The 23,826-nt window shown below is 43.7% G+C and overlaps 1 protein-coding gene across 2 annotated transcripts; it reads right to left on the minus strand.

The window, feature by feature from the left end:
• Positions 1-466: 466 nt before the first annotated feature.
• On the minus strand, positions 467-23,507 carry TADA2A (transcriptional adaptor 2A). Of its 2 annotated transcripts, XM_062615739.1 has the most exons (15): positions 23,235-23,507; positions 22,459-22,565; positions 21,376-21,435; positions 20,651-20,742; positions 18,870-19,027; positions 17,409-17,497; positions 16,565-16,637; positions 11,390-11,453; positions 9,429-9,472; positions 8,582-8,692; positions 7,119-7,190; positions 6,390-6,522; positions 5,698-5,741; positions 3,606-3,679; positions 467-1,986 (listed from the first exon to the last, which is right to left on the minus strand). In XM_062615739.1, exons 1-15 carry the CDS (start codon positions 23,257-23,259, stop codon positions 1,801-1,803), a joined length of 1,332 nt encoding a protein of 443 aa, XP_062471723.1. In that variant the 5' UTR covers positions 23,260-23,507; the 3' UTR covers positions 467-1,800. The 2 variants fall into 2 exon arrangements, with proteins under 2 accessions (XP_062471723.1, XP_062471724.1); XM_062615740.1 differs by lacking the exon at positions 21,376-21,435.
• Between the last annotated feature and the right edge of the window lie 319 nt (positions 23,508-23,826).

Consider the following 23,826-nt stretch of genomic DNA (forward strand, 5'->3'; position numbering starts at 1 on the left):
TGGGCAGTTCAGTGCTTGTCCCTTTGGGACACAGCAACATCAGTAAGGTTTGCTGGGTAGGGATGTGGCAGGTTTTGGGATGGTTGCAGCAGGGACCAGTGTATTTAGCTCACCTACTGCTTTCTCGTACCAGTGATGGCACAGGAGACTGGGCAAGAGGAAAGGTAGTTTGGCTGTTTGGTGTTAAACAACTGGGAAAAACATTCCCAAGGATTTACAGCTTACTTTGTCCCTTCCTTGGTTGTTCAATCTAGAGAGTCTTGATTTCTACAGCCCTTAATCTTCCCCATGTAGTCTATTACTGCTGCTTTTCTTTAAGCGTTACTATTTTCTAGGTAATTTTTTAGTGATCCATGCAACCACTGTTGTGTATTTCTCTCCTCTCTCATGGTGTGAAGCTGATGGATATAGATACAGGCAGTGGCTTGACCTTTATAGTCTCACTCAGAGTCCAGGAATGTGGCTGTAAGATTGTTTCAAGTCATTTTGATTTTATTACAAACCAGAATACTTCACATTCAATGGCACCTCAGGTACACAGGGCAATTACTCTTGGGGAAAGGAACCTTAAGTAGGCATTGATACAGCTGTAGCTCAGGCTTTTCCATGAGATCCCAAACTTGAGAGCACCAACACCCCACCTGCTTTGGCTGTTAGGTTACTTATGGGATGTTACTGCAGCATTAATGGAATGGAAGCTCTTTGATAAAGACTCTATTGTCTAGTAAACCGTGCCAAGCCGCATCTGAAAAGAAGAGTCTTCATCATCCAGCTGTATTTCCAAACACAAATGGCCTGTACTGAAGTCGTGCAGTGATCATCTGATGTGATGGCATGGGGAGTGCGTGTGTAATAACTTGGAGCTCATCACTGCTTTCTTCATTAACTGGGTAATGTTGTAAGCTGAGAGTAAGGCCCCTGAAAGGGCTGCAGTGTGCTCTGGGTGGTTTGTGGTGCTCCTTGCTTACTCTCTTTAGTGAGAGAAGGCCGGGGCCCTGAGCATCTTCATGCTTACGTTCCAGAAGGCTGCTCTGGTTGTAACATCCAGCTTTTCCAGCAAGCAGGAGCAACAAGGACTTAAACCAAGGGATTAGATAGAACTTGACAATCGCAAATCAGGGAGTGAGCAGATGAAGCTTATTGGTTTGTACAGCGCTCTCCTGCTGTGCTCTGTGCTAATATCACATAAAAGCAACAACTGTTGAGGAGCTGCCCTGCAATGTCCTCTCCCATCCTTTGTCACAATTAAGTTAAAAAGACTGGACCACTCCAGGCTCTATTTTTACAACCTCAGGCAAGTGTCTTCTCCTTTGAAAGCTGCTACTGCTTTAGGAGAGAGGACAAGAAGGGAGGGGATGGCATCTCTGTACCCCTGTACTCACACAAAGTCAAAGTGTGACTCATTATGTGCTGCTCTTCTGTCCTCATTCTGGGTCACTGCCAGCATGAAAGTACCGTGCTTCTCTTTTTAGTTACAAGAGGTGTTAGAAACGAATGCCCATTCACATTCAAGAGCAGCTCATATGGCATATGATTCTTCCCAACCCTATGTGGCACTGGAATTCTGACAACAGCGGTGTTAAACAGCGGAGTCAAAAGGAAACCAGGCAAAGATATGTCAGTTTTCATACAATTTAACACAGCTCCCTTCCTGTTTTTACCAAAAGAAAGAGCCCCAAAAGATTTTAAACAAAGGGAAATGTCCTTCATTCAACACTGTTAAAACCTTTCAGCGCTGTCAAAGTGACTTCAGAGCTGCTTCACGTCTGTGTGCTCCAGTCCAAGCACCCGTGTCTGTCCTCAGGCTTTGGTGATGTACCCTTCCCTGATCAGGAAGTCATAGATTTTCCTGGTCTTGTTCACATCGATCTTGATGAGCGCTCTGGCCTGCGCCAGTCTCAGGCCTCCTTGCTTGTTACACTCGTTCACTAAAGCAGCTTTGTATTCTAAATAGGCTCCAGGGACCAACCTCACCATCTGACAGAGCTGGAAGACAAAAGGTGGAGTTAATAAACACAAACACTCATCGCACTCCTTCACTCTGCGCTCCCTGTTGGGGGAGTAACACTGGGAATACTCTTCTGAAAGCACCTTCAAGGTGTGTTTTTGCAGGGACACACACACACGGTAATGGCATTGCGAGCTGTTTCCAGCCACAGGTAGGGAGGGAGGGGAGGAGCTTTGTTGGCTGCTGCATTCAAAACCATTCCTGACTAAACTAGGAGGATGAAAGCGAGCTGGCGGCTCGCAGGAGCGGAACTATGAGTGTGTCCTGTGTGGGTGGTGTTCTTTGCAAACCAAGGGAAGCACACATGCCAAAGAGACTTGCAACCAGCAGTTCGGCACGCTGGAGCAGAGCCAGGGAGGGCATCTGGCTATTAATCCCCTGCAGCCTAAGTCTTTAATACCCTTCTACAAAAGCAGCGATGCACACAGCCCCCTCTGGAAGGCTGGGATGGAAACTGTGCAGGGAGGGCATGACGTGGTTGCAAGGCTGGTAAAAGGAATTGCTTTCAAAAGCCTGCTGTTGGGCTGCAGTGTTCCCATTTAGCTCCCAAATACCAGCTGCCTTCTAGCTGGTGTGCTGTATTACTCCCGATGGAAATAGTGGCTGTCTCCTCCTTTTAATAAGGAAATGCTTAATGCTTGTTCCTCATTGATGGGAAACTGCAGAATTCAGAGGAACTCAAACCTGTCTCAGCTCACAAGGAAATCAGATTCCCTTTACAATGTCCTAGTCGCAATTATTTATATGCTGAATGGAGCCAGAAGTGCCATGTTCCATGGTGAATCTGTGATCTGATTTTTAATGCTGCCATCTCCAGTGAAGGGGAAACAGCTTCTACACAGAGGGGAGAAATCTGAAATTCATCTGTGTTTCACATACACTGAAATCTGCTTGTGGTTAAGGGCAGGTTACGACTTCTATTGAGAGAAAGAAATCTTTTATTTCAATAGTTTTCTGGTGTTGCCTTTCACTGAATTAAAGAACAGGGCTATAGGTGACTGTGGCGAGGGTATGGGACTGCAAACTGTAACACCAGGCTGAGCTAACAACCCATGGCTTAAAGAAAACCGGATTCTATTCTTTGCCACATGTGCATACAAAAACCTTGGTATGTGCCTTTAAACCAGAAACAGGGTGGTGTTCTTTCCATGGTTTTCCCCTGTTATGCCTCCATGGTTCACATGAGTGCTGCTGGGAAAAAGCTACCATAACTGGTTGGGGTTTGGCTGGGAGATACCTTTAACACAGAGCTCTGCTATAGGTTCAATGATGTGTCCAGAGAATCCTCTGCCTGTTTTAAAGACAATGTTCATTAAGTAAAAACAACCTTTCTGCTCAGCCCAGTCTCACAAGAGAGAGAGGAGATCACACTGTCGATGTTGTAATAGCACCTCGGTGCTCTCTGCCTGTCTTTGCTAAACAAGCTGATTTGCTACAGTAGCTGAAATTAAGAAGCCAACTGGAAAACCTGAATGAAGCATAGACAGGGCATGTAAGCGGGGTGATAGTCAAGAGCACAGGGGACAGCTGGTGTGAGCACCCCTGCACTGTGAAGGTGGTGTTTCGGATAGGTGTATCTTTCCAGCCCTTTCCTCACCTCCTTCTCCTTCTCGTTCAGTTTCTCTGTCCCTGGGAGACCCGTGAGGTTCAGCGGTGGAGCGCTCCGTCTGCCTGCGGAGGCAACGTGGAAACCAGTGAGTAACTCTGAGCACTTTGGTGGTGACTGTTTCTTACCTGCGTTAGCACAGAGGCAATTCAATCCGGGATGTTAACCCAGTGTGATCCAAGTGTTTATAGCAGGGTTATTCAGGGCTTAACAAAAACTGCACTGATCTGATAAAAGGCAGGAGTTTGGAAGTGACAAAGCGCTGTGAACAGGAGACTCTCACACTGTTAACTCTGCCTTGCTAGCTTTTAGGAGGAACTGAAAGACAAATTAGCACCAACCCTCCTTAAACTGGGCTGAACCTCCTGACTAAAGCACTCCTCCAGCCAAATCAGGGAGGTGGGTGCTGCATGGAGGGTGTGCACAGGGTGCAGGGCTGACTCCCGCAGGTGTGAAAGGGTGTGCTCTGCAAGGGTGCTGGGATTACCTATTGCTGGGATTAGCAGCCAGTTTCTCTGGCATTTGACAGCTCCATGAGGCAGTGTTCTTTAGATGCCCCCAAGTACGATGCAGATGTTGCAAAGCCAATGCAGTTTGTGGATTTCTTTCTGTTATGACACAAAACAGTACTGATAGTTCTCTCTTTCACTGTTGGTCATAAACTTTGCTCTCCGAGAGCTGCCTGCTTGTAGGTTGGTTGGTTTGTGTTGCTAATAGTATTTCCCAGTGCTGCTCCGTCTTTCTATAGCCCAGAACAAGCATGCTATGATGAGCCATGCCAGAATCTGATTTCTACTCTCTTATACACCTAGGAAATGCATACAAACTACATTAAAGAAAACACATTACTGCTGTAAAGTCAAGATCTCTCTAGAAGTAAGGTTAAACAACATTAATTTGCTCTCTTGTATATTCAGTATGATGCAGCCTTTAATTACAGAGACACGTGGCAGTTTTCCTGCAGTAGCCTTGCCTTATTCACTATGCAGGATGTTTGCTCAATTAGCAACTATATGGTGTTTTGTTTGGGTTTTGTTCAACATGTGATGCTGGCTGTAAACACTGCCTGCTATCTGAGCTCCACAGGCACAACAATCCATGTTCTCTTGGGCTTTTCACCTTCATGGGCCACTGCATTCTCGACAAGAAGTGAGTTTCATTCTTCACACCAGCCCTTCAGCTGGGGGATGCTGTCCCTGCTTCATGGGCTTTGCATGCCCTGAGATACACAATGCTGTTTTCTCTCCAAAGAACCAGATCTTAGCAAACATATTTAAAACACAGTGCAAACCACAGTGACCAACTGCTTGGTATTCTGACCCAAATTTCCAAGGCTTCTGGCAGGAATGGGGAAAAACATATAGACTCAGTGTCCACCTCTGAGTTTACCAGCATCCACATAAAAACTAGTTATAGAGACAGAGCCAGAAGCCAGTTTTCCCTGGCAACATTTAACAGCCTTATAGTAAAACTTTATTCTAGTCTAATTCATTGCATGCTACCCTGTGACCTCAACAAACAGGATGGAGTTTTGTAGAAGTCTTGTTCATAAAGGCTTTGAGCCCTGAATCTCCTTTCTGGGCACTGAAAGAAGTAGGGATTCTCTTGATGGAAAAAAAAACCACCATAATTTGTGATTATAGAATTAAAGAATATAAAAGCATATTCATGGAAAAGGAAAACTGAGGTTGCACAGGCAGGCTGTACCATCTCATTCTGTCACTCCCACATCTGCCTTCTGTCAGGCTCCTATTGCTACGGCATGTGCTACACAGCTCCATTAAAGCCCTGGATTACCTTCGTCTTCTAAAGACAAAACTTTGTTCCCACATGCAAATTCTTTCCTGCCTTGTTAATGTAGCTCTAGGATGGGTTTTCCACCTGTAGCCAGAAAGATCTAGAAGCTCAGCAAAAAATCCTACAGGATCTGCAGGTGGAATGAGCTGTGGATTAAGGCAGACTTACACAGAGCTTAACCATGAGGCCTGAGGACTGATGCTTCAGCACTCAAGCACAAGAGCCACTCTCAGAACAGTACTGCTGGTGCATGGCTGGCTTTTTATCATCATCATCAAGCAGTTACCTGAATTTGAAGGAACTGGGACCGTGGGGGTCAGGCCGGAATCACTGAAAAGAAAGGAAATATTTAATTGCCTTCATGTTTTTCTTCTTTAAGAGTAACTGCATGTATTGGCTATTCCCCCCCTCCCAGCTTCTAATAATGATACGATTCACTTTGCATAACCCAGGCCCTGATCTGAAGTAGAAAGGATTCCTACATATTCAGCACCCCCAGAAGGAGAGGATGACAAAAAGTCAGTGAGTGGGGAAATGACAAACCATCTTCTCAGAGCACGTGGATTCAGGATGTACTTCCTCTGCCATGCAGCTTACTCCTTAAATCAAAGTGCTCGTGCAGGGTGACTACACATTAATAATGCTGCTACATCTAAAATCATGTGAACCATCTCAAGTGTCATCTCTGCACTCATTACTATCCATAAAGCCCTCACTTCCCTCTATGATTTTATTAACAGCAGTTCAGGTCCTGAAATATAGAATACAGAAAACAGAGACTCTTGAGCCTTTACCAGTCACCTCCCTGTCTGCACTTCAACAAGCACTGTTGCTGTTGCCCCCAGTTTCTTGCTCTGCTGAATTAATTGGAACTGGAATAAATTGGGAATGAATCTGTTGTTATCACACAGAGCAATGTGTTGTCTGCACCTGACTGGAGCAGAGGGGTCTAAATGCACAGCCTTACTGTAACCATACATATCAGCTTGGCGACTGAGCCACTGCTGGCAGGCACTGCTGTCCTGGATGTACTGCAGGACCTCAGAGAGCATCGTCCGCTTCAGGCGCTCCTCATCTCTGGTCTTCTTCAGGTGGTCGTATGTCCTGGCACCTATGGCAAACAGAAACCACATCTCACAGCTGCCTTGGGCAAGATTTGCAGGCTGTTGTTGTTCTGCAGTAGGAATTAAGTGAGAAATTGTTCTCTAGGTCTGGACCAGACTCTGCTATTCTCCCTCATGACGACTACTTGGCATTAGAAGGTATCAGATTCCACCCTGCACCCATCCCCTGTTAAGTTCAGGCCAAAAACCAAACAAAAAAGCTTCCATGATCCAATGCTAGGATAAAACAGGCTATTTCGTTTATGTAGAGGTCTTAGGCCTCTCTCCAGACATCACACTTGTTGACAGGCAATGAAAGTGGCCAGAGATAAAGCACTGGGGAGCACTGTGCCATGACAATATGTACATATGTATTCTTTCTGACTCTTTGCAAAGTGAGACAGCACATTCTCCAAGCCGATGGCTCAGACTAGCTTTAAAAAAGCACAGCTGGACTGAAGCATTGTTGCTAGAGCCCTGTTCAGTTAAAGAGGCAGGCATTTCCCAAAGAAGTCTCTTTATTCAACACATCCTAAATGTTGTAAAATCGTCCTTCCACACCTTGATGAATGGGAATGGGCTGAATAATGCATCAGGTACTTACTGCAGAAGTTGGTGATTCCTGCTGCTCTGTATTCCTGCAGTCGCTTTATTTCCCTTCGCAGCTCAAATTCCACTGGTTTGCCCCAAGAGCAAGCAGAAGGGAAAGCCAAAAGACAAATGTGGGTCAGTGGGAGTGGCAGCGAGTTGTGGTGCACCAGGAACGTTGCTGTTTCTTCTTTGTCTGCACGGGTCAGGTACACAGAACCACAGCCCAGCCTAACCTTCCTGTACAAGTCTGTATCAGATCTCATATTCACTGTGTTTAACACTCCTTGATCACAGATTTAACTTGTTTCTAGCATTTGTGTGCTTGGACAAGTTAAGTTTATCTTCATGCTTTGACAGCTCCTTTGCCACACCCTGGACAAGGCAAGTAACAATAACACAGGTTTTCTGGAAGGCAGTTCAATAGGTCTGAAAAACTCCTCCATCCAGGCTCCTTGTAACATCTAATATGGTCTTTGAATTATGATTTTCATAACAGGACCTTCCAAACCTTTTCCTTGCAGACAACTCTTTTCCTGCAGTGAGTAAGATGAAATACCCATGTTCTTTTGCTCAGAGGTATTTACTACCTCTAGCTTTTATCAGCTGGCTTCCAGGCATTGCTCAGTTTTACAGTGAGCAAGTTTGCTTCTCTCCAATTTGGCTATTCATACTACTCAGGAGAGCTGGGTAATGCCTGTGCTTGACTCTCAGGTTAACCTGAGGACTTCGCTGTCACTACAATAACAAAACTAGGTTCCAGGGCTTGCACTCACATGTGGGACTCCTGATTCTGCAGGATCATGCTTTTGGTATTTCACTCAGGGTGTCCTGAAAATGCAGTCACAACTGCTTAAATGCTTTGTGCCTCCTAATGAGCAACAATTTTCCCAGTTTAAGTCACAGAATTAAGCAGGATATAATGACTCCTACTGGAATGTGGCTAAATGCATGCTATGATTATGCATAAAGACTTGAGATGATTCAGTGATGGAACAATGCCTCTCCCTTTAAGGTAAGGGACATAATGACCACAGTACTATATAATTATGTAGATATGTAATAGCTTAACATGGATCTTTCAAAGAATTCACCATTTGCTGCCAGCTCCCAATCTCTCAATACAGACATACATGCACTTCAGGGATTTTGTTCTTCCAGTGGTACAGAGACCCAGTAAATGAACAGTGCTCTTTTGATAAGAAAATATTACTTCTAACTCCTGACCAGAATGTTCAGTCAGCTGAGAAATCAAACAAGGAACTCAGACAGAGCTTAGTGGAAAAAAAACACTTGCTGCTCATTTAATGTATGAAACCACAAATGCATTTGTTTTTCTGAGGTAGGTAGATGGGGAGGAGGAGAAAAACAACCTCCTGCCCTCCAGGAGTGGTATATATTTAGGAAAGACTGTAGATGATGCAACCCCTCATTATGCTGATGGCAGAAGATACATGCTAAAATCCTCCAGATACTTACATGCATGGCTCTCAATGAACTTATCATGCTCCACTGGGCCGAGAATCCTGGCAAATCGTCGCATTGTTTCATAGAGGTCTTGAACTTCCTTTGGATATCGCCTTTCCAGAACTAGGGAAGGGAAAAGAGTGACACTCCTTATCTCTCCTGCTGTGAGAATAACTGCAGTAGAACCTGAAGTGAGTACCAGCCCCTGTGATCTGCCCAAAGGTCCAGATTTGGTACACTTCCTAGATCCAGATTTGGTACACTTCCTAGATCCAGATTTGGTACACTTCCTAGATCCAGATTTGGTACACTTCCTAGATCCAGATTTGGTACACTTCCTAGATCCAGATTTGGTACACTTCCTAGATCCAGATTTGGTACATTTCCTAGATCCAGATTTGGTACATTTCCTAGATCCAGATTTGGTACACTTCCTAGATCCAGATTTGGTACGCTTCTTGGCCATTTTGCTGTCACAACTACAGATTGCTGGGTACAGAGCAACACAATTATGCAGCCCTTAGAATTCTGAAAGCATAAAGGATGATGTTTAAATGTTGTCTGATGTAGTGAGATGCACTTAAAAGGTCTGTATTTCACCTTCACCCCTCTCCCTACTCAGTGGAGCCCAAAATGCTTCTGAAGAGCAATTCCAAGGCAGTAACGAAAACTGAGCTGGGAATAGTTAGAGCCATCTGGTTGGAAATGGTCAGGGCAGGAAATCTGCTGGAATTCAGACCATCTGAATAGGGTCCAGCATGAATAAACCACACTGGCGCACTGGAAACTGGGAACATGCAAAGCTGTGCTTCCCAAGTAGAGGCCCCTTTAAAGTTAATCAGTTACAACTGATACTCACTCTGAAATTTCCTGAGGTTGATGAGGCCGTGATCTCTTATAATCCTGTAATTAGGAGCAAAGTGGTATTAATAAAAGGCATTAACTTGTGTATTACCTCATAACTGCAAAGGCTTCAGAGAAAACCTTGATTCAGAGGGGTCTAAAAACAAACTCAGATGAACTCTCCATACCCCTTGAGCTGGCCAGCTGAGAACCGTGATGCAGTGATGCAGCGATGCAGCATGGCTTTAATCAGGGTCAGTTTTGGATGGTGATGTGCATTAGTCCAACCCTGACAGCACCAAGCACAAAGGGAGCTACAATTGCTTTAAAGCTTTGAAATTGCCTCTTTAGGCACAGATTTTGCATCTGTGGTGTCTTACAACTTGTCCATCCAAAACTGAGGTAATGTCTCATGAAACATGATTTCCAGCCTCAGAGAGGGACAAATGTCCTGCTGCTAGAGCAAGGGTGAGAGATGGACTGTAAACTTCCCCTCTGGAGGAAGGATTTTTTCCATGACAGGTTAGATGTTAAAAAGAGAGAAGTGATTTGGGTAAGTCATAAGCTGGAAATGCTCCTGCCAGCATCAGGGAAATGAGCAGAGCGAAAAGGCAGGTAAGAGGTTTACAAGTGCATGACAAATACATCTGTCACAGGCTGCAGCAATGTCATGAGGTTATTGCTATGTGGTGATTTGATAAACACCCCACTTTTGCAAATGGGGAGAGATGCTCCAGAGCTGGGCTCATCGAGGTCAGCCTGGAATCTACTCTACAAAATCATTCCATTTTCTTTAGTATGTATAAAAGAGTACTGCTGTCCCATGTACAGAGGCCTTTCTGAGAGCAACATCAGCATTTTGGTGCCATTTTCCAGGTTTTTGTCCCATTCTGCTGTAGAAACTTAGGAAAACCGACACCAGTTTATGTAACTGAGCCTCATGGCACTTTCTTTTAGTGTGATGTGATTTATCAGAATGGAAATTATACCACAAATGCTTTTTTACCTATGAATTCTAAAGAACAAGGTGAACACATATCAACTCCTACCTGTCACTCAGCAGAACTCTGCTGTATTATAAGGAGAAGGAATGGAGGAGTCTTACTCCAAATTACTGATTCTTCCAGCAGGGAGTAATACAGCAAGATGTCATTTAAAATATTGAACAAAGTCTTCCAAAGTTAAAATAGGAGTTAATGAACACATTGAGTCATTCTCAAAAGCTGTCAAATGAACTGACTAAACTATTCAACCTCACGTCAGCAATGTGGTTATCTTCATTCCGCAGAGGGGAAAACTAACTTGGGGGCCCCTAAGAATGAAAACTTAATGATTCAACCATTTCTGTGGAGAAAGTAGGGGTTTAGCAATTACTTACAGGCTGGCAACCTTTTCCTCCCCTAAAGCAGAGAATGAATTATGGGCAGTCCATCAGCATTACGCAGGGAACAAAAAGAACAGAGATTTGCCTCTTTTTTGTGGTTCCCAGCCCTGGATTTGTGACTGGTTTCTTGGGTACTGTTTCAGCCTCATTCTGCAAAACACCTGTGTGACTTACAAGGTGTGTTAGCAGGTTTGCTATCCATTTACGTGGATTTGGGGTAGTAGTATGAGGAGAACTGTGTACGTGACTTCTGTGCACTAAACAGGACTGGAAAATAGGCTTTTCCCAATTAGTGAGTTGATTGGAGAGTTTAAAGGAGTTATGGTGTGTAGGGATCTTTTGTGTACAGATAAGTATCAGGGTCTGTTAATCTGCCTTTTCTGGGCTGGTACCACTGCTAAAACCACGTGCCTGATCTTAATCTGTGCCCAGAAGGAGAACCACACATCCAAGATGTAGCCTGTTATGCAAATCTCATAGAGGACAGTCTGGAATGATGTTATAGGAAATAACGATGTTTAGCATTAGGACAACACTGGGGACAAAAATGTGGTCATGAAGCAAAGGAACACAGTGACTGCTTGAAAACTCACTTTTTTCTTCTCTGTCTTTCCTTTAACCTGGAATGGTAGATATCTACAACTGCAATCTTCAGAGCTGCAAAGTAATAATAATAATAATGAATACTAAATATTACAGAATGCATAAGTAATCATTGCATTATGCTAATTTCCAAGCTTTTATGTTCATGGTAGGCTGAAATGGTCACTCTGCTTTGCTGTTTCAAATATCCCATGGTAATTTTACAGGGACATAAACTCACTAGAGGATAACCTTCTACAGGAGCTTTCTTTTGCTTACTCCTTCCAAATACATCACTGCCTGCACCTATGAACCTGGGTAGATCCTAAGAAATCTTCTTTCTTGGAGTGTTTCACTACTGGGACTTATTTGTTCAGTCACACATGGAATTGTTAAGTATTCCTTCTCCAGAAAAGCAGACTTGTCAGATTTAAGGAGCTGAGGTATCATCTTTGGACAAAGGCTTCTTTGCAGAGAACAAGAACTCCAGAGCAATGGAAAGACAGAGTTCTGTGAAGATCTTGCTGCAGTTCTTAAAAACATCGACAAGCTTCTAGCTTGTTAACTTCTAAACTTCTCTGTCTGCCAGAGGAACAAAGAGGATAGTGGGTTTACAGGCTGTAGGGACAAGAGCATGTCCCCTCTGAGCCCAACGTCCTGCAGAAACAGGGGTGACCCAAGTGACAGTACCCAGATTCTGCTCCTCTCTAGTGAAAAGAGCGAACCTGATACTGGTGCTTTATTGATTGCACTCTCAATAAGTAATTAAGAAAGCAGTGTGGTTATATGTCTATTTTAAAATAGGTATTTCTGTGTAAACCTCAGGAAGCTCCTTGCCAGTTCATCTGGTTCTAGACTGTCTTATAAACAGGGACAGCTAAAGCCCAAAGGCTGTGTGTGCATTAGCTCAGGAAACAACAGTTCTGACTTACACTTGCTGATCCTTTACTTGCAAATAAACCCCTTCAATTTATACAAACCTGATGTGCTGTCAATCTAGGAGGAAAAGATTATGCATGAGGACAGGAGGGGGGTACAATATGCATAGTTCTTTTTGCGACTCTCTTGTAAAACCAGTGCTCAAGACTCATAGAATGCTTTGGCTTGGAAGGGACCTGTAAAGCTTTTCATTAAGAGGTATTTAAGGTTCCTAATTTAAGAACAAGCACAGGGAGCAGATTTCTCCTTGTTTAAGTATGGGGCCAAGGAAACGGGACGCGCAGCAAGTTAAGCATGAATGAGATCTCTTCCTAAGCGGTGGAATCGGTGCCAATTTATGGGAGATATTTTTCTGTCTTTAAACCCTCTGCAAGCTCAGCTCACACTTGATTTCCTGGGGTTTGTGTGGGCAGAACTTAGAAGTACAGGCAGAAACTGCACTGAGAACCTCTGTAAATGTCACAAGTAATTATGCACCTACAACCATCGCCTTTTGAGGCTTGCACCTGAGCGCACGAGATTCTGAAGGAAATGAGGATCAACTGGGGAGGGGAAGGAAATTCCTGATAGCAAATGAAGGGAAAGAATGGAGCTTCTGCTCACAGAAAAATTAGTATTTGCTGCCACATGCACTTTTTGGAGGGGCTTTTGTTTTTAATAGACATATTCACCCAGGAACAGCCAATTACAGAATCTGGAATGCATGAATAACTCAGGCTACTACACTGTTCCACGCTGCATTGAAATGAGAAAAGAGATGCTGTATGAATGAAAATGATTTGCCTGTGCTTTTCCCCATGGATTATGCTAGGGAGGCAGTTGTTTGTACCGGCAGTTTAAGATAATCCAAGCTGACACCATGTTCAAAGTGTCCATTTTGGGAAGTGATAAGGCCCTTTGAGCTGGTCGGAGTAGCTCGGAAGGATGCGGCGATAGGCAGGAATTCAAGGCCCCTTTCTTCATTCCAAAGAATCCAAATATTTTGGTTTCCCAAGAGTGTGTCCAAACCGGTTTCTTTGCTTTTCATTCCTCTTCAGCCTCATTTGCTCTGCACAGACTTTTCTGAGCACTAATGAGTGAGACCTTTGTTTCACACTCATGAACCTGTTTGGGATGCAAGGCCCAAATAATGGGAAGAATGCAAACCAATCAAAGTTCACAGGCTGTGTGTCCAGTGTGTGCAGTGGCTACCATCCAAATTCACCCTCCCTAGAGGAAAGCAGGACCCTGCCTTCAGAGCTTCTCGGGAGAATATGACTAGAGAAAGAATAAATTCATGTAGTATTTAGAAGGACATTGACTGCCTTGTATCTTGTACAATGAAATGTCCCTGCTGTCCAGCCACATTTGCAGTCTATTCCCACTCATTTCTTGTGGTTTCAGCACTTACTTTCCAGTGTTAGAAGTGAAAATCATTTACATGAGAAGGAGAGGGCAGAAAAAGCCAGGAAAAAGATAAATTACTGATGTTATAATTCATTCTGAGGCAAACTTGTAATTCATGAAATATTCAAGCGCTCTGGGCTGACTGAGATTTGTAACTGGTTGTTTCTTTTGATCCATCCATTATATTTGTGTTCAACTGCAATATATATGCTTGCATGCACTTATTACATTGCAAGTACTGAACAGAAGTTGACAGTTCAAGAAGTTAACTGAAATCTGAGGTTTCACACCGTTTCTGCCATCTCACTTATATCGAGAAGTGACTGAACAATGTGTGTGACCTCCTGTGTGGTGGGAGGAGCTGGTGTGTCACAACACAGGTTTCTGGGGTCCTCCTAAAAGGCTGCCTGGGAGGCTTTCCACCTGGTGTTAAACTGCACTTTTCTTTCCTGTGGGAATACTGAGAACTTGTTCAGGGTGACACAGGGAAAATGCAATGGTATCAGGAGACAGAGGCCAAGCAGCTCCGATCCGGAGCTTTTTATGGAATGATTGTTACACCATTTCAAGAAAAGCAGAGCAATGTGGAGGGGGAGAGGGAAGAAGGGGGAATTCCATTTCAGTGCAAGCAGCAAATCCTCCTGTGTGTTATGTGCGAGTGAGACATTGCAGCATTGATCTGTGACTTGGGAAACGGAAGAAACGGAGACCGTAGAAATTATCCTGCAGTCAGAGCCAAATACTGAGCCATTTTCTATAGCAGGAAATCCTAAACTAGGTGGCAAAGTATTCTCAAGCAATGAAGCAAAGTCAGCACCTGGGATGTTTAAAACTGCGGGACAGGGAGGATGCGGCTCCTTTTTCCTGTTAACTTGGAAAAGGGCAAGACCTAACCCCGCAGGTTTCTAGAAGCCAGCTCTTTCTGTCCCCAAGAGGCCTCATGTAAAAGAAAACCAGCTGGTTAGACCCTGGGCTTCATCTTTAGAGGCACTCTCTCACGTGGGCAGATCCAGGACAGCTGTGGGAAGGAAGATGCCAGAGGTCCTGAACTAAGAGATCGAAAATGTAGTTGGTCACGCTCCATAACCTCTGCCAAAGAGTTTTCACAGGGCAAATGCCTGACATCCCATACTAAATACTGGAGACGACTGAAGAATGGACTAGAGAACCTCCAATGAAATTATGGGGCGAAAGCTCAGCTCTGACAGACAAAAGGAAGTCTCTATTCACACAACGCATAATGAAATTGTAGGACTCCTAACTCGACTGCTGAACTCGCTGCTGCAGGATGCTATGGGAGCAGGAGTCCCAGTACATAGTTCTGCCAGTAGTCAGTGAAGTTTGTGGAGGACAGGTCCCTTGGTCAAAATGGCCTGAGCACAACCTGTGGCTCAGGGAGCCTCCACGTGTATCACTGCAGGAAACGTGGAAGATATGCCAGGAAAAGGATCTGTCTGTACTTGCCTTTTCTTACATTCTTCTCCTGTGCAAATGCTGTTGGGTGCTAACAGGAGATTCTTTGGCTTTTTCAGTTTACCAGGACTCAGGATAGGACATGGAAGCAAGAAAATACGTCTTTTAATAGTAATAAGAAGAAACAGCATAGAAATGGCTTGATGAATCTGACATGTCCACAAGCCAGTCCCGTTTCAGTACGTTAAAAGGGAAGACAGTCTGCCATACGATTCTCTAACCTTGTCTGAGCCAAGAGAGTTTGCATTCCTTAAAGCACTGCTAAATTTCAAAGTGATTTTTTAAGTTTGGAAAGACTTTCTGTATGTAACAGGATTTGTCTGTCTCCAAGGGGTGCTGAGGCTTCAGCTTAGAACTGCCTGACACAGATGGGAGAATTCTGGGGCATAAAGACAGTGCTTTCAAACACTGCACGTACTTATAACTGTGGGGAAAAGCATGATCTCTTTTTCTCTATGGATTAAAACATCATTTTAATAATTCCTGTTATTTGGTATTAAGGCAGATATGTTCACAGAAACTCAGCAGCAGTAATGCAACAACCACCCCTTTCACAGTACGTTGTCACATACAGCTAATGATACTGTGAGTGTTCATGTTTAACACATGGAAATCAAACAGCTTCAAGAGTAGAACAGTTTCAATGTGTTGCACATGAACTGCATAACCTGCTTGCTGCCTGCATTAATACCTGTTCTGATACCAGATCCCCTAAACTAACAGAGGCTAGGATAAGTGACAGACCTAAGGAACCAGATATAACAGGGGAAATAGGCTATTAGCACCAGAGAAGAAAGTGTTCCTCTTTCTGGATCAGAACAAAAGTTGTGCCTTGCTATGATGCTCACAAACATTATGTAGATGGAAAGAATATCTTTCAGCCAGGGAGAGGAAGTAATGTCGAGGCATTGGTGTTTCTGGTTTTAATAGGCCTTTAGGTCTATTTATTCAAGGGGATGTGCTGCTACCTGTTTCCAGACAAACTGCTACCTATCTCAGATGATTTGCTTCTACTTAGCTAAGCTTTCTCTGGAGTTTATACTGGATAAAACATCATTTGTGTCTTTCCTAAAGAGGGACCTACTACTGGTGGAGACTGGTTTCAGTTATGTTCTCCTTTACAACTGGCTGTATTCCAGCAGTGAGTGAAGTGCATTATTCTTTATACAAGTACCATTTGTATGTCAGTTGATTAAGAGCTTTTAAAAGAGGTTTGAAAATGAGGACTGCAGAAATGCCAGTGTTTAAATCCCAGCACACAGAACTGAGATCATTAATAGATGTATATTCACTCTTTAGTGTGTGGAGAAAAAAGAGACCTGATGGAATGCTGTGTGGGCAACTCTGAAACATTGTTTTCAGACAATGTACAGAAATATGGGACTTACCATGCAAAATGTCTGAATCATCTTCTACAAAATCAATATCTCTCAAATCCCATTCAGCATAGTTGTCAAACTCCTGTTCAGAAGTGATTAATAGATTGTCACTAACTAGCAGTCAAAAAGTTCCAGATAGAAGTACTGAAACCAGAGAGATTTACTCATACACGGTTTGGTACAAAGTTCCATCCTTGAGCAACATACATCACAGGGGAGATTTAACTAGGGAAGGTATGATGTGCACCCCCATGGCTGGAACGGGAACAGGATGCTGGGATAGGATAATGAGAATTAATCAGGCAATCTCCATGAATCCCACACGGGGGTGGAAATTCTGCTCAGATGTACAAAACCAACAAGCCCCTATATGGCTGAATTCATGCCTTCATGTACGGGAGCTTGTTTTGCAATAGGAACTGGGGCTCAGGGCCCACAGCTAAAACCACTGCAAACAATGCAGGTCTTTCAAGCGATCTTTGGATCAGCCTCATACGTGCTTCTCTAAGGCAAATGAAACAGAAGCATGCTGAAGCTGACCCCTTTTGCTGAGCATCTAATTCACCACATCTAGTCCACTTACATAAGAGCCATTCATTGCTGGACATCTGGTGGCAGCAGCACGCTTGCCGTAGAGCCCCTGTGCACAAGGGCAGGGACTCCTTGATGCCTGCCCACAGCTCTGCAGGGCTGCAGCACCACCTCTGCAACTAAATCCTTAATGATCACTGTCCTGTCCTCTGATTCATTTTATATGAAGAGTAAAGAGCTATGGGCAGGAGCAAACAAGTGTGCTTTGCCGATCTTGCGTTCAGTAGTACCTTTAAAGTAATGGGAGAAGAGGGAGTCTTACCTCAACAAAGTCTGCTCTCGCTGGCATGTACCCAGCCATATCCCTGGAGAGCAAGGAATCAAACGTAGGCCGTGGGGGATCATCAGCAGCTGAAAACATAAAGGGTTGTAGTTGTTGTGTAGGGCTTTTTTCACTCTCTGTAAATAGGTGTTTCTTTTGCAGGAAAAGTGGGAATAATTAGTTGGAAGAAAACAACCCTGACTGGGCTTTAATTCAGCATTACATGGAGAGCAAGACTGAGTTTACCCAGAGAAAAAGGCAGTAATCTGAGATCTTCATAGGACTCTCGAAAGTCAAACACAGAAATCGGAGGTAATAAATAGGTTATAAAATGTAAACTCTACATTTCAGAGCTCAGCATCGCCCCAGCAAACCTCTGCAGATCACCTGGCCTCAGCATGCAGCTTCTTTTAGTTAATAGCAAGAGGGGTGCTATATCTGCCATCTTCTGGGTGCTATTTAGAGAGCTGCAATTAAAGCCACATGACCCTGATCTTTTACAGTGCTTCCCAACTGAGGAGCTCAGTGTTTTACAGACAATAAGGGACTGAGGCTCACAACACACTTGTGAAGGAGCGAAACATTAGAAGTCCCAGGCTACAGATTAAGTAAGTTGAGGCACAGAGAACATGGCCTGGCCCAGGTCACATAAAATAACAACAGCCAGGGACAGAACCAAAATTGTCCAGTGCTGCTTTAGCTGAAGCCACTTCAGCATGGAATTTAAACCTCAGGTACCAAGCAATCCCTTTACCCAGCCATTCTGGGGAGCTTTACAATGGAACAGGTGCTAGATGGAGGGGGGGGGAATCCTAAAGATGTTATATTTAAGGAAAACTGGAAATCTGTTAAACTGATGAAATTTAGCATAAGCTTTTGAAAAGGCAGTTTTAAAGAGAGCAGGGTGAGAGGGACAGTTTAAAGGGAGTGATTTTAGGACACATCACATCTATACCAAGTGGATGATCAGATGAAAGGTTTTAAAGGCCGAAGTCCCTTCTCAGTTAACATTGCTACGCAAGGTCTAGACAAAAATAACCACTCCAGGGTGAGAGCTCACACTGGTATTTACGATGAAGGAAACGCTGTTTTACCATGCCACATGTGAATTAGCTTTGAGGTAGCTTGTCCCTTAAATGAATATGCACATCCAGGCTTTTGCTGTGGTCATTTCTGTGAGTGACCATTGCACTGGCTGTGCAGGAACTTCTGGATCTGAGAACCTGTTGTTTGTATCAGACCATGCTGTTCCCTCCCTTTCCCCACTGAACTGTCAGTTGTGTCTATTTGATACACCAGGGATTTACTAGCCTGAAGAAAACCCTACTACTAACATTATTCCAGTCAGTGAAAGCAAACTGAATGTATGATGCATGCCTTTCTCCACAGCCTGCTCATTCCAGTTTTGGAAGAGCAGAGATCTTTGGGAGAAGCTCCCTGCATGTGCTAGGAGATACTCACGGTGGAAAGGAATGGCTGTTTCGTTGTGCTGCGCCTCCTCGGCCTGCTTCAGGTTCAGTAACGTAGATGCAAACAAGGGGTTGTTGATAAAGTGTTTCATGTAATGTTTCTCACACTCCTCCTTGGATTTTGTACACATCTGGTTGGCTACGTCCTGCCTGAAGTGGGGAGAGGGGGAGGCTTAATATGGAGAACACAGAAATGCTGAGGGGCTTTTACCTTTCTCTAGTGGGAAAAGGTAATTGTGGACAAGAAAGTGATGGCACTGTGTGCAGCCAACTGCTCTGTGGTGCTGTCTGAATTCACATTTTGCATACTAACACTGAGCCAATACTTACAGGTTTGCTAACAGTGCCAGGCAGCCCTTTTCTAGTGGTCACGAGCAATGCAATTCACATTTCTGGTGGTCATAAGCAATGCAATTCACATTTCTGGTGGTCATGAGCAATGCAATTCACATTTCTGGTGGTCACGAGCAATGCAATTCACATTTCTGGTGGTCATGAGCAATGCAATTCACATTTCTGGTGGTCACGAGCAATGCAATTCACTGTCTTTACAGGAGAAACTCCCTGGCTGACAGCATATACCAAATCTTTTGTATGTGTGAAACCTGAGTATTGTGATTTGAGAGCTTTTTATACTTTCTATTCATTTATACATTCTACCAGCTCCAGGTAATGGTAAATTTGAAGTCTGGAATTGCAGTTTGCCTCTCAAGTTTCTCTTGCGATTTTAACTGGAGGGCAGTGGTTTCCCCTTTCATGCAGCAGTGTTAAACAGGCTTTTTCCAACAGCAAAACAGTTTTACAAAACACAGTCTAGAAATCTTTGGCAAACTTTCTTGGAGAAGTGGCTGGCCAGAAACATGAACTATTTTGTCTTAATGAAACGCCTGGGTAAGTTGAGGACTTTCAATCAATAATCCAGCAGCAACAATCACTGCAATTTCTGTTAAACTGAAAACTGGATACACGGGATTCCAGGAAGAAAAGTCAGTTTTTCCTTTATTTGGTAAAGGCTGAAAAAAGCCAAATGTTTAAGGGAGAAGTTAAGGTTACTTGTATTGCTAAGTAGGGCAAAGTGTACTAGACAGCGTACTTGCAGCACATAACTGCAACCAGCTTTCAGTCTTAATCATGACAGCATTGTACACACAAGAACTCACAGTTCTGTTCCAGTGGAGTCTGGAGTTCTATACTTTTAATACAGCTATTTTTCCATGAAGGAGAAGAGAGAACTCATGACTATCAATCTCCTTTATTTACAAGTGCATAAAAATCCTGTCGGACAACAGATGTGAACATAACATAAAATATACTTAATGTTTCCAGTGCTCTACCCTAAATACGACACAGAAACAGGAAAGCTCCAAAAATAACAATACCCAGCTGGTCAGCTGTAAGCAAACTGAAACCCCAGGTAAGAAGTTCAGTAGTTGGTTTTCATGTAGAAGTAAACTGAGGCACAGAAAAACCTTGTGCAATAGTTGAATTCCTTCAAAACACAGTGACTTTACTGTGAACTGAGGGAACTTCTTCACTGGAGGTGCCCTGCATCCCTCAAGAAGCCTTTAACAATTTCCCTGTATATCTGACAGCAGATTGGAAAACAGAATCTGCTACCCTAGTCTGCCACTTCAGCTGCTGAATCAGTGTCTCACCCACAGAAAATCACTGAACATTCAGTGTGCACTGATGGATTCAGTAGCAAGATCCAATGAAATGAAAGGAAAAACTACTCATCGTTCACTGAAGTTGGCTGAGCCACTCAATTCTCACCAGTTTCCAAATCCACAGTCCATCACAGCTTCTAGGAGTGCCATTTCCTCTTGAGCTGTCCAATTAGGATCCAAGACAGGGAAATCTGAAGTCTAGAGAAGAAGAAAGCACGTAAGACTGCTGTGATCCTCTATTCTAATCCATCACATGAAGAGCAAGAACTACGTCTAAACTACAGGGCAACACAGTATATAATACTGATAGTTTTCAACTTCTACTGTGTCCTATGAAACCTGATCAAGTAACTGTTGAATTATTTAGGGCACTGGGCCATCAACTACAGCAAAAAGTAGTTTGCCACTATAGATCTTCTGCTGCACTGTTACATGTTGTATCAACCAGCTGCAATTGAACAGTGTCATGCTATGAAACACAGTAAAAATTACTGAAGGCTTTAAAAATGATTGATTTGGGGCAAGAAAAAACAAGAATAGAGAAGCAAAAGTTGATTCACATGCTTAAAGAAGTCTAGTGAGGTGTATTGTGCTATCCAGGCACAACCAAAGATGTAGCTTTAAATGTCTCCACCGTTTCATTATGTTACAGGTGGACAATTTGCTTTGCTTCCAAGGAATACTTTTTCTTCTTTGGATGATTCTAAACCTCTGACTGAAAGAATTGCATCATTTCACTTAACTCTTCAATGCAATATTAGTAAGCAAGGGTCCAACTCCTGGGAAGTTATGAAAGCTCAAGAGTAGGAGTTATCAAAAAGGACTATTTACCATTATCTCGTAAGTGTGATCACTTTGGTGTTTCTTGTATTCAAATCCTCGGGTGAAACACTGCAGAACAAAAGATGAGCATGATGTTAGTCCCTTACTTCTGCCCTGAGAGCATTTTAACTGTCTCTTTCTTCCTTGTATTCCCTGACCACTGGGTACCCAAGCCTGCCCACCTGAGAGGCTGGAAAAGGTATTACTTTTTTCTGATTTCCTTTTAGAAAAAAACATAAAAAGTAGGAAATTCTGTGTTAAAATTGTGTTAAATCTTTGCATCTTGCTCGTCTTTTGCACCAAGTCAGAACCCCTGTGAATCAACATACTTATGGCAAAGTCAGGTGGGTGAAATAAGCTCGGTGGTATTTGTAAAGTGGATTGTTCCAGCAAGAGAGTATTGAAAACACAGTTTTCCTTTAATCTTGGTTCCCTGTTTAAAAAGCACCAGCATGCAGGTGTTTTCAACAGTTACAGTTGTGGGTTTTTAAGTAGAGGTAAATGAACACAAGTATCCCAGTACACAAACCATGGGTTTATGTATGTTTTACATATCTGGGCTCCTCTTTCAGCTTTAGAGGCTATTGCCATTTTTAAATAATACAGGATAGAACCTAATTATTTCATAATAAAACCTACCAGCACTTTCTGTGCTTATCAGATCACACACACAACTTCTAAAGAACTGTATCTGGTCACAAACAATTCTTGTCAATATGGCAACTTTTTCCCAGACATCCATTTGGGAGGGGAAAGAATTGTGTGGGGACAGGGAATGGGTGTTTCATGCTGGCTTTTCTTTTCTATGCCATAAAAAAGGACAGAAACGATACCTCCCTAGACATGCAGCAGCATGCTCTGTTACAGAGTCAGGCTGACTGCATGCCCTTACAAAGGTCTCCTTCAGCTGCTCATGGCTCATTTCTTCTCCAGCATTTTCTTTGTCATTTCCCTGTCCCTGAGCAAATAAGTGTGTTGATCCGAGTTTACAGAGACCAGTTATTAATGTGCTCCTGGAACAGCTTGCACTGGACAGGCTTTTGATGACTTTCTCAAAGAAATCAATGCTTATGCTTTTATCCTTGCACTCACCTGCAAGCAGAGGAGGAAGGGAGGAGGCCCACACTCAGCACACTTCACGTAGGGCTCTGTGAGGTACGATGAGCAACCTCGGCATGGAGGCTTATCAAAAGGGTCATCTGTGAACCCAGAAATAAACCTTATGCAACACAAACACTGCAGTTTTGCAGTCACCTAAATTCACTTGTGCCCAGTCATCCTAAGGGAAATCACATAACCTCTGTGAGTGGACTCAAAGGGAAGTCTCTGTATCAGACCCCTGGTACAAGTCATCGAGCTGTGCTAGCTGGTTGATTTGATCCAGTACATCAAAGACCAGACCCAAGATCTTATGTGCAGAGAATACTGCACAGACAGCTGCAATCTCCCATCCACGTCCCTCAAGTACCTCTTAAGAGCACACTGCTGTGGCTGCACAGGCATCACAGGATTGTTCTGTTCTGTAACCTGGCCAAACCTCAGGCTCGGCTCAAATTCCTGAACCAGGAACGAAGCATTGCTCTGCAAGTTGTTTCGTTCATGGCAAAACAGTCAAAACAGACTGTCAAGTTATAAGGCACATTTTACCCAAGAAAATGGATTTGAACCAGCCCAACTATAAAAAGTGGATACAAAAAAAGACCTGAATTCTCACTGCATCATTCATGTACTCGTGCTCTTGAGAACAGGATCAAAGAAGTGACCCTGTGGACCAGACACCACTACTTTTCTGTCTCCTTCCCCCAGACAGCTGCTAATGCCTTTGAGCAACAGCAAACTCTTTCCAAATGTCATCTTATGGTACTTACTACCGAAGGAGGCCAGGCGCTCCATTGCTCTGCCTCGGTAGTGTTCTTACTCCTCTGAGTAAAACCCGTCTTGCCTAAAAGCCCACAACATAAGCCCTGCCCCAGCCAGGACGTGCAGGAAGGGTATTCTCTCCTGCAGACGTCCTCTCACACAGCCCTCACAGATGAGATCCTCCCAGGGCGTCCTGAAGCAAAGGGCTGTCAGCAGTCTTCTTAAGAGGGACCATCTGACGTGGCTGACGGTGTTTTCTGTGCATAAGAAGAAATCAAATCCAAGGTAAGAAGAGATGTGGTGTGGATATAAACCAATCCCAAACTGAGGCTTTTGGTGGGAATGCGCTGAGCAGGAAGTTATGAACAGCTGTTGTGCAAGAAGGTGGTCTGCACCTCTAAGAAGTACCAAGAACAGGTTAGAGGTGGCACAGACACAGCAGAGCAGAACTCAAGCGTGTTCATGTCGACTACGTTTTCAGTGTTCAGTGTTCTAGCTTCTATGAACAGGCCTGATTGAACAGCACTTGTACAGTGATGTTCTACACTGCTGCACACCACCGGGGAGCAGAGCTGTGTTACACCGTGGGCGCTCGAGTAT

The sequence above is a fragment of the Pezoporus occidentalis genome, unplaced genomic scaffold (genome assembly GCF_034315485.1).
Source record: "Pezoporus occidentalis ecotype Australia unplaced genomic scaffold, CSIRO_AGI_Poc_V1 ctg183, whole genome shotgun sequence".
In the NCBI taxonomy this organism is placed as follows: Eukaryota; Metazoa; Chordata; class Aves; order Psittaciformes; family Psittacidae; genus Pezoporus; species Pezoporus occidentalis.